Raw genomic sequence first — 15,273 nt, 5'->3', positions numbered from 1 at the left:
ACACATTTTGTTGTTACAGCCTTATTCTAAAATGGATTAAATAAATGTTTCCCTCATCAATCTTCACACAATACTCCATAATGACAAAGCAAAAGCAGGTTTTAAGACATTTTTACAAATGTAAAAAATATATATAATTAAACATGACATTTACGTAAGTATTCAGACTCAGTACTTTGTTGAAGCACCTTTGGCAGCGATTACAGCCTCTTGTCTATGACGCTACAAGCTTGGCACACCTGTATTTGGAAAGTTTCTCCCATTCTTCTCTGCAGATCCTCTCAAGCTCTGTCAGGTTGGATCGGGAGCGTCGCTGCACAGCTATTTTCAGGTCTCTCCAGAGATGTTCGATCGGGTTCAAGTCCGGGCTCTGGCTGGGCCACTGTCTTGGCTGTGTGCTTAGGGTTGTTGTCCTGTTAGAAGGTGAACCTTCACCCCAGTCTGTCCTGAGCACTCTGGAGCAGGTTTTCATCAAGGATCTCTCTGTACTTTGCTCCGTTCATCTTTCCCTCGATCCTGACTAGTCTCCTAGTCCCTGCCGCTGAAAATCATCCCCACAGCATGATGCTGCCACCACCATGCTTCACCATATGGATGGTGACAGGTTTCCTCCAGACGTGACGCTTGGCATTCAGGCCAAATGTTCAATCTTGGTTTCATCAGACCAGAGAATCTTGTTTCTAATGGTCTGAGAGTCCTTTAGGTGCCTTTTGCCAAACTCCAAGTGGGCTGTCATGTGCCTTTTACTGAGGAGTGGCTTCCGTCTGGCCACTCTACCATAGAGGCCTGATTGGTGGAGTGCTGCAGAGATGGTTGTCCTTCTGGAAGGTTCCCCCATCTCCACAGAGGAACTCTGGAGCTCTGTCAGAGTGACCATCGGGATCTTGGTCACCTCCCTGACAAAGGCCCTTCTCCCCCAATTTCTCAGTTTGGCCAGGCAGCCAGCTCTAGGAAAAGTCTTGGTGGTTCCAAACTTCTTCAATTTAAGAATGATGGAGGCCACTGTGTTCTTAGGGACCTTCAATGCTGCAGAAATGTTTTGGTACCCTTCCCCAGATCGGTGCCTCGACACAATCCTCTCTGAGCTCTACGGACAATTCCTTCGACCTAATGGCTTGGTTTCTGCTCTGACATGCACGGTCAACTGTGGGCCATATATAGACAGGTGTGTGCCTTTCCAAATCATGTCCAATCAATTGAATTTACCACAGGTGGACTCCAATCAAGTTGTAGAAACATCAAGGATGATCAATGGAAACAGGATGCGCCTGAGCTAAATTTGGAGTCTCATAGCAAAGGGTCTGAATACTTACATAAACAAGGTATTTCTGTTTTTTATTTGTAATAAATTTGAAAACATTTCGAAGAACCTATTTTCGTCTTGTCATTATGGGGTATTGTGTAGATTGATGAGACATTTTTTTAAATCAATTTTAGAATAAGGCTATAACATAACATTTGGAAAAAGTAATGGGGTCTGAATACTTTCTGAATGCACTGTATACAGTTATCTTTCATAATATGATAAAGTAATCTGTACTGTAAATCAAAATCAAGATAATGTGAGATTTTGATGGGGTTTTGATGGATTTGTGTGCGTCTGTGTGTGTCCTAAGTTAGGGATGGTTCATGACTTATGAGGCTAAATGCCCTGCAGCTCTGATCTATTCTTAAACCAAAGGAGGGAGGAAGGTAGAGAGAAGACGGTAGGGAGAGGGAAATAGACACAGCAATCCAAATAAAGATATGGTCCTAAATCTGTATCTTTACTTCCTGTGCTTTTCTCATATTCTCACACTCTTTCTCGTTCTCTCTTTCTGCTTTCCAATTCTTACTATTTGTTTCCTTATCTTTCTCTCTCTACCTTTTCCCTCTGTCTCTAACCTCGGGTAAATGAAGCATGACTTTTTGCTGTTGGACAACATCATGGGGATGCAGGAACATCAATAAGGCCTTAACCTGGGCTCTGTGTGGAAGTGAGCCCGAGTGTGAGTGTGGTGTATGGAGTGGAGCAGGTTATAATGTCCACTCTGCACTTCTGAGGAGGGCATTGATCTGTTACCCACACTTCATAAAACATTTAACGATAGATGTACAGATTAGAGACAGACAGACACAGGGGGATGAAAAGACAGACAGTCAGACAGGAAGACGGACAGACAAGCAGGCAGGCAAGCAGGCAGGTAAGCAGGCAGGCAAGCAGGCAGGCAGGCAGGCAGAGACAGACAGTCAGACAGACAGATATTTACCCTGGATATCTTCAGTCTGCTCGGTGGCCTGCATGGCCTTGCGGATCTGCATGCGGATGATGTCGATCTTGGTCTTGCTGTCCTGCAGCATCTGCTGGGCCGTCTGATGCATCTTCTTGTCCTATAAGCGACACCGTACAGTGAGGACAGTGAAATAGCAGACAGCTCACAAATACACACCCCTGCTAACCTCCACTACTCAGAGAAGAATCAGGCTGGGAGAAGATCTGACTAAAGACATGAACTCAGAAGAGTGAGAAAGAGAGATTGTGGAGGGGCTGGCTGTATTGTACATAGGCTACAGTAGATGTATATATTAGAGGGGTTAGGTGGTCCAGTCAGGTCCAGTACCTTGGTGACTCCATTGGCATAAATGGGGATCATGTTCTCTGCTCCCTGTTTGCACTTGAGCTCGATGTTGAGCTGGCGCTCCAGAGCCGTGATCCGGTCCTGATTGGCCGAGCGGCTGCGCGCCCCGGGAGACTTGGGGGCATCTGAGGGTCAAAGGTCATGGTATTAACTGACAGTTATTATAATCATTAACAATGGCCAACATGTTTCTACATTCAACTTTTGTTTGAATCCATCCAATGGTATAAGGCTACGCTCCATTCGCTTCATAGTTCCATCCCATCAGTGATACCTGTGTTGTTGTCGTCCCCTCCTTTGACCACAATGTAAGCGTCCAGCTCCTGTAACTTAGAGTGCAGGCTGTCCAGTCTGCGGTTGGAGCTGCGGAGCTGGCTGTCCACCTGCTGGGCATTCTTCTTGTCTGTGGTGGCTCTCCTCAGGTTATCTGCTCCTTCCTTGATCTTCAGCTCCTTCCTGATCCAGTCAAATCACAGGGACTTTTCATAAGTTGTAGCATCACACAATGAGTAGTTAATCAATACATCATAGAAATGATTGAAAGGTAAATGAGTAATTAAATAGTAATGCTAACCTGATCTCCCGGCGGATGTGATCCCTCGCTTCGTCCAGCCGCTGCTGAATGCTGGAGTCAGAGAAGTCTGAGCTCTGGTCCAGACCCAGCTGCTCCAGCAGTAACAGCCCACCTGGGTCACTCTGACAGGGGGAGAGGAAGAGGAGAGGGGGAGAGAGAATGGATAATAGATTAGCATCGGTCACATACATTGCGACATGTATTGTGCCAAGATTATATTGCGGTGATAGCAGAGAGACGATAGACAAAGGTCTGCTGTATTTCCAATTCAATGCAAAACCACTCTCTGGGAAAAGGGCCTAATTAGGGGTTTTGGAGGAGTGGAGGTGCAGGGGACTAGGTTGTGTTCACCTTTGACACCAGATGTCTCCCACACAGCCCTGTAGGTCAGAAGGTTTAACTGATTCCATGGGGTACCCGGGGGCAGGTGCCCAAACCAAAGAGCCCAACATTTCAGCTCACATCCTGTGTGACTGCAGTGCAGCAAAGAGTAGAGGTAATGTAGATTCATGGCTAGACTAGATATAACAGAGGCCAAGACAGCAACAGAAAGGGACAGACGGAGTCAGTGACGTAAAAAGGAGTTGTGACAGAGAGAGGAGCAGTCAGTGCAAGGTGAGCGCTTCCCTTCAGAAAACTGAGTCTCTAAGAGCAGCGGAGTGAGACTGAGACGTTAAGTGAGTCAAGGCCTGAGAGCTCACGTCCCCTCCTGCTGGTAACCAGATCAGAGCAGATTAGGGCAGAATTAATAGAGACTAAAATCTATCAGGGCTTGTTCCTGCTCAGAGCCACTGATACACACAGACACGCTGTCAGCACGCCAGCTCTCAGCCAGCCACACTGAAACAGATACAGCACACACATACACGACAGTGTGATAGACATTAGGCACAAATACACACATACATGCATGTAACGGCATTGCATGCACACACACACACACACACACACATACATACATACACACACACACACAAAAACCGGCATGCAACATTATCACAGTAAATCCCCAACAGCAGACATTAGCAACAATCAAACAGAGACAGCTCATTATTAGAGTTGAACAGAGCCCAGATCCTACGACATGGAGACAGACAGACAGAGCAGTCCCTCCTCTCATAACGACTGACTGACTGCTGTAGGCCACTCAGAGACCTGGGCCTGGCTCCAGCCTGCAGATCTGATTACAGCAGCGTCCCTATTGGCCTGTTCAGCACCACGCCAGGCATAACAGAGCAGAGCCCGGCTCCTACCAGGCAGACTCTCATTAGAACCATAATCCATCTGCAATACAATACAGGCTGCAGCCAAGCCAAGCCAGCCCTCGTGGCCAAGCCCAGCTATTGGGCCTTCGAGGGCTACTTACACAGGCTATTAAACAGGAATCATGGCACAACAACAGTGCAGAGTAGTCATGGTAATGTGGAAATATTTCTCACAGCGGACTTGATGGCCTAATGTTGTGTCAAATGGCTCACTGAAATGTTTGTTGTGAAGGAACACAGCGTTAGATATACAGGTGAAATAAACTCAGCAAAAAAAGAAACGTCCTGTCACTGTCAACTGCGTTTATTTTCAGCAAACTTAACATGTGTAAATATTTGTATGAACATAACAAGATTCAACAACTGAGACATAAACTGAACAAGTTCCAGAGACATGTGACTAACAGAAATGGAATAATGTGTCCCTGAACAAAGGGAGGGGTCAAAATCAAAAGTAACAGTCAGTATCTGGTGTGGCCACCAGCTGCATTAAGTACTGCAGTGCATCTCCTCCTCATGGACTACACCAGATTTGCCAGTACTTGCTGTGAGATGTTACCACACTCTTCCTCCAAGGCACCTGCAAGTTCCCGGACATTTCTGGGGGGATGGTCCTAGCCCTCACCCTCCGATCCAACAGGTCCCAGACATGCTCAATGGGATTGAGATCCGGACTCTTTGCTGTCCATGGCAGAACACAGCACAGAACGAGCACTATGGCTGGTGGCATTGTCATGCTGGAGGGTCATGTCAGGATGAGCCTGTAGGAAGGGTACCACATGAGGGAGGAGGATGTCTTCCCTGTAATGCACAGCGTTGAGATTGCCTGCAATAACAACAAGCTCAGTCCGATGATGCTGTGACACACCGCCCCAGACCATTCATTTTCATTTTCATTTTAGTCATTTAGCAGACGCTCTTATCGAGAGCGACTTACAGTAGTGAATGCATACATTTTTTTCCCCTGTACTGGTCCCCCGTGGGAATCGAACTCACAACCCTGGCGTTGCAAACACCATGCTCTACCAACTGAGCCACACGGGAAACCCATGACGGACCCTCCACCTCCACATCGATCCCGTTCCAGAGTACAGGCCTCGGTGTAACGCTCATTCCTTCGACGATAAACGCTTATCCGACCATCACCCCTGGTCAGACAAAACTGCGACTCATCAGTGAAGAGCACTTTTTGCCAGTCCTGTCTGGTCCAGCGACGGTGGGTTTGTGCCCATAGGCGACGTTGTTGCCGGTGATGTCTGGTGAGGACCTGCCTTACGACAGGCCTACAAGCCCTCAGTCCAGCCTCTCAGCCTATTGCGGACAGTCTGAGCACTGATGGAGGGATTGTGCGTTCCTGGTGTAACTCGGGCAGTTGTTGCCATCCTGTACCTGTCCCGCAGGTGTGATGTTCAGATGTACCGATCCTGTGCAGGTGTTGTTACACGTGGTCTGCCACTGCGAGGACGATCAGCTGTCCGTCCTGTCTCCCTGTAGCGCTGTCTTAGGCGTCTCACAGTACGGACATTGCAATTTATTGCCCATGCCACATATCCAGTCCTCATGCCTCCTTGCAGCATGCCTAAGGCACGTTAACGCAGATGAGCAGGGACCCTGGGCTTCTTTCTTTTGGTGTTTTTCAGAGTCAGTAGAAAGGCCTCTTTAGTGTCCTAAGTTTTCATAACTGTGACCTTAATTGCCTACCGTCTGTAAGCTGTTAGTGTCTTAACGACCGTTCCACAGGTGCATGTTCCTTAATTGTGTATGGTTCATTGAACAAGCATGGGAAACAGTGTTTAAACCCTTTACAACAAAGATCTGTGAAGTTATTTTGGATTTTTACGAATTATCTTTGAAAGACAGGATCCTGAAAAAGGGACGTTTCTTTTTTTGCTGAGTTTAGTACTGTTGGTATCAACACGATCACAAGTTGTGGGCCAAATGGCCCAGTCAGCTGGAGCATGGTGTCACTGTCCTAACAACACCAAGGCTGTAGCTTCATTGTGCTCCCAGTCCTGTCCTTCTCTGCAATAAAATCATCTAGAGATGGAGGTAGAGAACATACAAGGAGAGAGAAAGATGAGGGAGGAATAGAGCCTTGGTAGGACTAAGACAGAAAGAACACCCACTTGTTGAGCAGAACTGAGACACACACACGACACACTAGTTTGACACACACACTCGTCTTAAAATGAACAGCCACTAATAGTGAGGCAGGAGGTGAGCAACAGTGGCACAGAGGAGAGAAGAATAGCAGAGACAACAACATAAGATGAAGGAGGAAAGGGCCGGACCATTAACCATGTGACTCACTACTATACATTTATAGCCATTTAGCAATGCCCTCCAGTGGAACAATACAGAGAAATTGAATAGAGGCAGTTCTCCACTCAGATGGGGCTGAAAACAATGTGACAATACTAAAAGCAGCCCTGGCATGAGTCATCAGAAATGGCATGGACTGAGAAGGAAGTGAACATGAAGCAGAAAGCGGAGAGGAAACTCACAAACACATTGTAGTGTGAAAGGCAGCCATGTTGTATGGTGCCCAGACAGAGTGTGCCTACCGAAGACTCGGCGTCCCCCTGGTCCTGTTCAGTTTGAGTGGGGTGGTCTGCAGCTGTGTGCTCCCCTGGGCAGCCCGCCAAAGCTTCCTCGCTGGCCATGGCCCACCCTGGGTCTCTCTGTGTTGCCCAACCCCTCCCCTCTGCCCCGTTACACACTCTCACACCAGAACCGCCACTCAATGTACACAGAGCTATTCCTGCCTCCTCAAATCCGGGATGTGCTTCCTTCCCGCCAGGAATCAAAAGAGACTCAATCTGAAGCAAGTGAGCGAGGAAGAGGTAGGAAGAGAGAGAGCGACACAGCCCCAGCCCCACCCCACTGCTTCCTGTCCTGCTCTCTAGCCTAGAGAGAGAGTGAGAGACTAACAGTAACACTACAGAAACACACACATACAGAGGAGAGTGGTGTGGTTTTGTAAGCGAGTGAGCAATGCCACTTTGCTTCCTGCTGTTGGCTGCTCTTAGCATAGCGACAGGCTGCTGTGATAGACACTGATCACATCAAACACACTGCCAGATGCTGTGTGTGTTTCAAGTTTCATTAGTCGGGATACACCTCGTGTACACCATCCAAAGAAATGCTTACTTGCAGGTTCAATCCGGACAATGCAACAACAATAAGAAATAATAAAAGATAAGAATAGGAATATAAAGTAAATGGCTCAGTAGAATAGAATAAACATTTTAGCATAAGTATAATACAGGAAGGTACAATTTAGAGTCCAATATTTATATATGTTTTGGGGAAGGGGAGATTCGGGGACAAGTGTTTCAATTGTGCAGTATGGCAATCATAACAAGAGTCTGGTAGCAGCAGTTGTGAAGTGTGTGTAGAATTAATGTGTGTGTGTGTGTGTGTGTGTGTGTGTGTGTGTGTGTGTGTGTGTGTGTGTGTGTGTGTGTGTGTGTGTGTGTGAGAGAGTCAGTGCATGTGTGCTAAGGTGTGAAGAATCAGAGCAGGTCCAGTTAAAGTGTTCAGCAGTCTGATGGCTTGTAGATAGAAACTGTCTCTGAGCCTGTTGGTATCAGACCTCATGCTCCGGTACGTCTGCCTGACGGTAAGGGAGTGAACAGCTCATGACTGGGATGTGTGGGGTCCTTGATGATGCTGCGGGCCTTCCTCAGGCACTGTTTCGAGTAGATGTCCTGGATGGGTGGGAGCACGGGGATGTACAGTGCATTCAGAAAGTATTCAGACCCCTTGACTTTTTCCACATTTTGTTACGTTACAGCCTTATTCTAAAATGGATTACATTTATTTTCTCCTCATCAATCTACACACGATACCCCATAATGACTAAATGAAAACGGGTTTTTAGATTTTTTTTATACCTTATTTACATAAGTATTCAGACCCTTTGCTATGAGACTCGAAATTGAGCTCAGGTGCATCCTGTTTCCATTGATCATCCTTGAGATGTTTCTACAACTTGATGAGGTCGAATGAGTTTTCTGTAGAACTCCAAGACAGAATTGTGTCAAGGCACAGATCTGGGAAAGGGTACCAAAACATTTCTGCAGGATTGAGATCCCCAAGAACACAGAGGCCTCCATCATTATTAAATGGAAGAAGTTTGGAATCACCAAGATTCTTCCTAGAGTTGGCAGCCCAGCTAAACTGAGCAATTGGGGGAGAAGGGCCTTGGTCAGGGAGGTGTTTCACTGTGGAGATAGGAGAACCTTCCAGAACGACAACCATCTCTGCAGCCCTCCACCAATCAGGCCTTTATCGTAGACTGGCCAGATGGAAGCCACTCCTCAGTAAAAGGCACGACAGCCCACTTGGATATTGCTTAAAAAGCACCTAAAGGACTCTGACCATGTGAAACAAAATTCTCTGGTCTGATGAAACCAAGATTGAACTCTTTGGCCTGAATGCCAAGCAACACGTCTGGAGGAAACCTGACACCATCCCTACGGTGAAGCATGGTGGTGGCAGCATCATGCTATGGGGATGTTTTTCAGCGGCAGGGACTGGAAGACTAGTCAGGATCGAGGGAAAGATGAACAGAGCAAAGTACAGAGAGATCTTTGATGAAAACCTGCTTTAGAGCGCTCAGGACCTCAGACTGGGGCGAAGGTTCACCTTCCAACAGGACAACAACCCCAAGCACACAGCCAAGACAACGCAGGAGTGGCTTCGAGTCTCTGACTGTCCTTGAATGGACCAGCCAGAGCCCGGAATTGAACCCGATCGAACATCTCTGGAGAGACCTGAAAATAGCTGTGCAGTGACGCTCCCCCTCCAACCTGACAGAGCTTGAGAGGATCTGCAGAGAAGAATGGGAGAAACTCCCCAAATACAGGTGTGCCAAGCTTGTAGCGTCATACCCAAGAAGACTCAAGGCTGTAATCGCTGCCAAAGGTGCTTCAACAAAGTACTGAGTAAAAGGTCTGAATACTTATGTAAATGTAATATTTCCGTTTTTTATTTTGTAATAAATTTGCAAACATTTCTAAAAACCTGCTTTTGCTTTGTCATTATGGGGTATTGTGTGTAGATTGATGAGGGAAAAAAATTATTTAATACATTTTAGAATAAGGCTGTAACAACAAAATGTGTAAAAAGCCAAGGGGTCTGAATACTTTCCGAATGCACTGTACTGGGCCATCTTCACCACCCGCTGAAGGGCCTTGCAGTCATTGGACGGAACTAATCCCGTAACAGGACGTGATGCAACCTGTGTGTGTGTGTTCATTTGGGGGAGAGGTGAGAGGCACAGAAGGATGTAGAGAGCACAGCTGAGTGAAAACGGTCAAAGGCCAAGATATCACAACCAGGAAACCACAAAAAGCTTTCAAATCAGTCACTGAAAAAGCAGTCATACATAGTTAATTACACCTAATAATAAAAGCTAAGGGAATCAATAGCTATTCTTGTCTTTTGTCCAAACAGGGAAACATTGATGCACAGCAGTCGTTGTATGTATCATGTTACAACAGAAGCATGTTGGTCATAAATAGCATCAGGCCACATGGAGAAGAACACCCATGGAGAGAAACAGAGGCACAGCTGCTTCACAGAACAGGGAACAGGAAGTGGAACTAAACTATGTCACAGGCTTTGTATCATGAGAGTGAGAGGGAGGGAGGATTAGGGATGCAAAATGGGAACTTACAATAAATTCCCTGGTTTTCACGCAATCCCAGTTGGAGGATTCTGGAATCAGGAGGGAATAAGCAGGAAATCCAGAATCTTCCAAACAGGATTTCTGGAAAACCAGGGAATTTATTGACAGTTCCCGGAATTGTGCAACCCTAGGGAGTAAGGCTGGGCGATATGGGCTAAAAATCATATCTCCATTTTTTTCCCCAAATGTTTATATAATTGTGTTTTATGACTATTGCACATTTGATAAAACACAGACTAGATAGCTAATATAACATGATTTGACTAAAATGCTGATAGCGGTACGTGGTAATGACAAACTGAGCATGAATTTTCCAGAATCAATGTTAGAAGTGTTTGCTCTGTGCGTAATTTGAGTAGTTGAGACATACAAACGGTATCGCTAAAGGTTAACTTATCCCCTATTACAATAAAATAATGTCTCAATGTGTCCATATGACCAATTCTGTTGGACCAAACCTCAAATGCAAATAGCGAGATGAAACCGCATGTCAGAGAGGAAGATGTGATCTCTCAACTTTGTTGGTGTGAGTGGCAGGGGGAGGGTCTTGGTGTGTGTAAACAGAGAGGAAGATGTGATCTCTCAACTTTGTTGGTGTGAGTGGCAGGGGGAGGGTCTTGGTCTGTGTAAACAGAGAGGAAGATGTGATCTCTCAACTCTGTTGGTGTGAGGGGCAGGGGGAGGGGCTTGGTCTGTGTAAACAGAGAGGAAGATGTGATCTCTCAACTTTGTTGGTGTGAGTGGCAGGGGGAGGGTCTTGGTGTGTGTAAACAGAGAGGAAGATGTGATCTCTCAACTTTGTTGGTGTGAGTGGCAGGGGGAGGGGCTTGGTGTGTGTAAACAGAGAGGAAGATGTGATCTCTCAACTTTGTTGGTGTGAGTGGCAGGGGGAGGGTCTTGGTGTGTGTAAACAGAGAGGAAGATGTGATCTCTCAACTTTGTTGGTGTGAGTGGCAGGGGGAGGGGCTTGGTGTGTGTAATCAGAGAGGAAGAGGCGACGTGAGAGGTTTCACGTCCAAAATAAGCCCAATGTGTGTTAATGGGAAGGTGCACACAGCTGAAAATAAGCCCAATGTGTGTTAATGGGAAGGTGCACACAGCTGAAAATAAGCCCAATGCGTGTTAATGGGAAGGTGCACACAGCTGAAAATAAGCCCAATGTGTGTTAATGGGAAGGTGCACACAGCTGACAATAAGCCCAATGTGTGTTAATGGGAAGGTGCACACAGCTGAAAATAAGCCCAATGTGTGTTAATGGGAAGGTGCACACAGCACAGAAGGCGCAAAGGAGACAAGATCAAAAACACAACATGAGAACAAGCGGACTTAAACACTCATAAAAATGAAAAATACAAAAAAACTAAATTCTTGAGATACAGGCATTTCGAATATCGTGCAAATACATACATTTGAATGAATAAAATACATTTCAAATATCGCCCAGCCCTACTAGGGAGGCTGAATAACCATAACAAACAGGTAAAGTTTATAGACAAACAGCAGTGAGAGGAGTGACCCAGCAGAACAGCCACAGCGTCCATGTTGCCTCCAGCCTCTTCCTGTCAGTGACTGATTCAGTGAGGTTGTGTCAGTCTGAAGCCCTGAGTCAGAGGCTACCCTAGGTCACCTTCAGGATGGCTCACAGCCATGTCAGAGGCTACCCTAGGTCACCTTCAGGATGGCTCACAGCCATGTCAGAGGCTACCCTAGGTCACCTTCAGGATGGCTCACAGCCATGTCAGAGGCTACCCTAGGTCACCTTCAGGATGTCAGACCAGGCACACATGTCAGACCAGGCACACACTGTCAAAACACTTTCTCTCTCATAAACACACAGATGTGTACACACAGATGTGTACACACACACACACACACACACACACACACACACACAACACACACACACACACACACACACACACACACACACACACACACACACACACACACACACACACACACACACACACACACACACACACACACACACACACACACACACACACACACACACACACACACACACACACACACACACACACACACACACACACACACAGGACAGCCTACTCAGTAACAGGGCAAATGCTGCCCATCACCAGAGGAAGTGAAAAAAAAGTGTCCCATAGAATGACTTCCTATAGAGAGGTCATGTATGTATGTATGTATGTATGTATGTATGTATGTATGTATGTATGTATGTATGTATGTATGTATGTATGTATGATGTATGTATGTATGATGTATGTAACACACAAGACAGCCATAGAGAGAAAGAAACAAGAAAATGGGAGTCACCCTCAACCCTCTCCTCTCTCCCCCTCTTCCTCTCTCCCGTCATCCCTCAGGCAGTCTATCTGCCATGCTGTGGCTGGGCCCCAGTATGTAGTAGCTCCTCTCAGCTCGATGTAGCCATTGACTGAAAGCCATCCCTTTGATGAAGTTAATGGCCTGACTGCCGGTTTGCCTCGCCTGCCTCTATAAATAAACATAAAGCCCATCTCATTGACTTTAAGGGAAGTACTTTTGTCTATCTGCCCCACTTCCCTCCCAACTCCCTCCCTCACACCTGTGATGCTTGGTGATGCATAAGCAAATATCAATAATGACAATGACAGGGAAATGAGAAAGCATAGTGCTGCTGCTTAATTGACAGGCTATGAGGCACTAATGTATAAGTCATTATCATTTAATAACAATGTTCTTTCCAGCTCAGTCATGTGTGCTCTGATGGGATATTTTGGGGGAAGAGAAATGAGGGATGGGGGAACTGCTGGGGGATTGGCAGTTCCAGGAACACGCTGGAGGATGACGATGACATGTTTTGGAGTTGGGGTCAGGGATTAAACCAGAAGCAATGTGAAGCCACTGTGTGGGAGTGGATGTTCAGACAGGTGACAGACAGTGACCTGTAGATGACCCATCAAGGTCTTCCTAGAGAAAGCTGTCAAAAGCACAGAGAGGTGTGCCACAAGGGTCAGGTGTGCTGATAGCAGTTGCCCCTGAAGGAGAGAGAATGAACATCATGTTGTGCTATAAGTGTCAGAGGATGAGAAACAGTGACCTCTGGGGTCAGCAGAGAACATTGGTAATCATGAGCATCACCACAAGTTCCTAAAAAACAAAGCGATAGAGATAGTGAGAAAGTAAAGGTGAGGAGAGAAAGTGTCACGTCCTGACCAGTAAAGGGGTTATTTGTTATTGTAGTTTGGTCAGGACGTGGCAGGGGGTTTTTGTTATTGTAGTTTGGTCAGGACGTGGCAGGGGGTTTTGTTTAGAGTGTTTCAGGGTTTGTTGGGCTATGTTCTTATGTAAGAGGGGTGTTTGTTTTATGTGTTTCGGGGTTTGTGGTTAATGTTCTATGTTAGTATATTTCTATGTTCGTTCTAGTCTTTCTATTTCTATGTTTAGTTAATGGGGTTGACCTTCAATTGGAAGCAGCTGCTCCTCGTTGCTTCTAATTGAAGGTCCTATTTAAGAGGGGTGTGTTTTCTATGGGATTTTGTGAGTAGTTGTTCCTTGTTTAGTGTTTGTGCACCTGACAAGACTGTTATCGTCGTTGTTTTTGTATACGTGTGTTTTGTTTCGGTTTTCCTTCTTTCTGCCGAATAAAAGAAGATGAGTACACATATTCCAGCTGCATTTTGGTCAAATCCTTACGACAACCGTGACAGAAAGAGTGTTTAAAACAGTACAGAACTCTCTCAATATCACTATTATCCATCAATTTCATGGCCTAGTGACTACACTTTGTCGTGTAATCCCAAGTGATTTTGTTGCCAAAGTTATATCAGTGAGGTATTATGTCTAATAGTGTGTTCTCCCTTTGCACTGCCATCTAGAGACCCAGACAGTGACAGAATGAGAGAGAGAGAGAGAGAGAGAGAGAGAGAGCAAAAGGTTCCAGGGAAATAGGAGAGATATGTGAGATTGTCTGAATTCCCCTCACATCCTCTCATCTCCACACAGCCCCATTCAGCAGGCAGCAGGCATGCAGTGGCTGGGATTTGGGTTAAGAGGGCCTGGTGGGGAGCAACAGTGAATTCCAATTACCACTCACTCACTCCCCTCCTCCCTCCTCCCCTTGATGTGCTGCTTAACCACTGTCCACAGCAGACAAACACATCACATTGAGAGAGCTACCACTCAGATAATTAATATACACACCAACTGCAGAGTTATGAATAAAACAGCAGGGACAGAGTTGGGGTACAGAGTGTACAAAACAGTTAGAGGGGTGTCATTACTGTAGTGTACAGAAAGGCTTTGCTAGTGCACTGTAGTGGCCTCCTAATCCTATAATACCATATACCAGTGGAAAGTTGCCCTAAGAAATTGTCCAAGACTCCAGCCACCCTAGTCATAGACTGTTCTCTTTGCTACCACACGGCAAGTGGTAACGGAGCGCCAAGTCTAGGTCCAAGAGGCTTCTAAACAGCTTCAACCCACGAGCCATAAGACTCCTGAACATCTAATCAAATGGCCACCCAGACTATTTGCATTGCCCCCCCTCTTTTACACCACTACTACTCTCTGTTGTTATCATCTATGCATAGTCACTTTAATATCTCTACCTACATGAACATATTACCTCAACTACCCAGTGCCCCTGCACATTGACTCTGTACCGGTACCCCTGTATATAGTCTCGCTATTGTTATTTTACTGCTGCTCTTTAATTAATTGTTATTTTATTTCTTATTCTTATCCATATTTTGTTTTAACTGCATTGTTGGTTAGAGCCTGTAAGTAAGCATTTCACTGTAAGATCTACACCTGTTGTATTCGGCGCATGTGACTAATACAATTTGAGTTGATTTGATTTGAAGGTTTAAGTGTGATTGTATAATTAAGCCTCCGAATCAGCATATTGAACTTTGAACTTTGTATGTTTTGGCCTTTTTCTGTATGCTTTGTATAAAAATACTGTATAATAGAGGATGTCCAAACTCTGAGTCAATAAATAGTCAACTTTAACCTGTAAGTATAACGGGAGATTATGTGTGTGTGCGTGTGGGCATGTTTAACTATACTTATGAGGACCAGAAGTCCCCACAAGTATAGTAAACGAACAAAAAGCTAACCAACTGGGGACATTTTGTTAGTCCTCACTAGGTCAAA

General features: G+C 45.8%; 1 protein-coding gene across 3 annotated transcripts in view; it reads right to left on the bottom strand.

Annotated features, from left to right (window-relative positions):
- LOC115170534 (serine/threonine-protein kinase N1) overlaps positions 1-15,273 on the bottom strand; it is a 44,300-nt gene that overhangs the window by 15,070 nt on the left and 13,957 nt on the right. For 2 of the 3 annotated variants that reach the window (XR_003871052.1, XM_029726757.1), the window contains exons 1-5: positions 7,022-7,373; positions 3,193-3,314; positions 2,893-3,074; positions 2,601-2,743; positions 2,250-2,370 (exon numbers count right to left, since the gene is read on the bottom strand). Coding sequence is in view for 2 of the 3 variants with exons in the window: in XM_029726757.1 (XP_029582617.1) it covers positions 2,250-2,370; positions 2,601-2,743; positions 2,893-3,074; positions 3,193-3,314; positions 7,022-7,120 (667 nt within the window). In the remaining variant the exon portion in view is untranslated. Of the gene's footprint in view, positions 1-2,249; positions 2,371-2,600; positions 2,744-2,892; positions 3,075-3,192; positions 3,315-7,021; positions 7,374-15,273 lie in introns of those variants that run through there. The other variant, XM_029726758.1, reaches the window with a different exon arrangement.

This window comes from Salmo trutta, chromosome 32 (assembly GCF_901001165.1).
Source record: "Salmo trutta chromosome 32, fSalTru1.1, whole genome shotgun sequence".
In the NCBI taxonomy this organism is placed as follows: domain Eukaryota; kingdom Metazoa; phylum Chordata; class Actinopteri; order Salmoniformes; family Salmonidae; genus Salmo; species Salmo trutta.
This window is presented reverse-complemented; position numbering and strand designations above follow the sequence as displayed.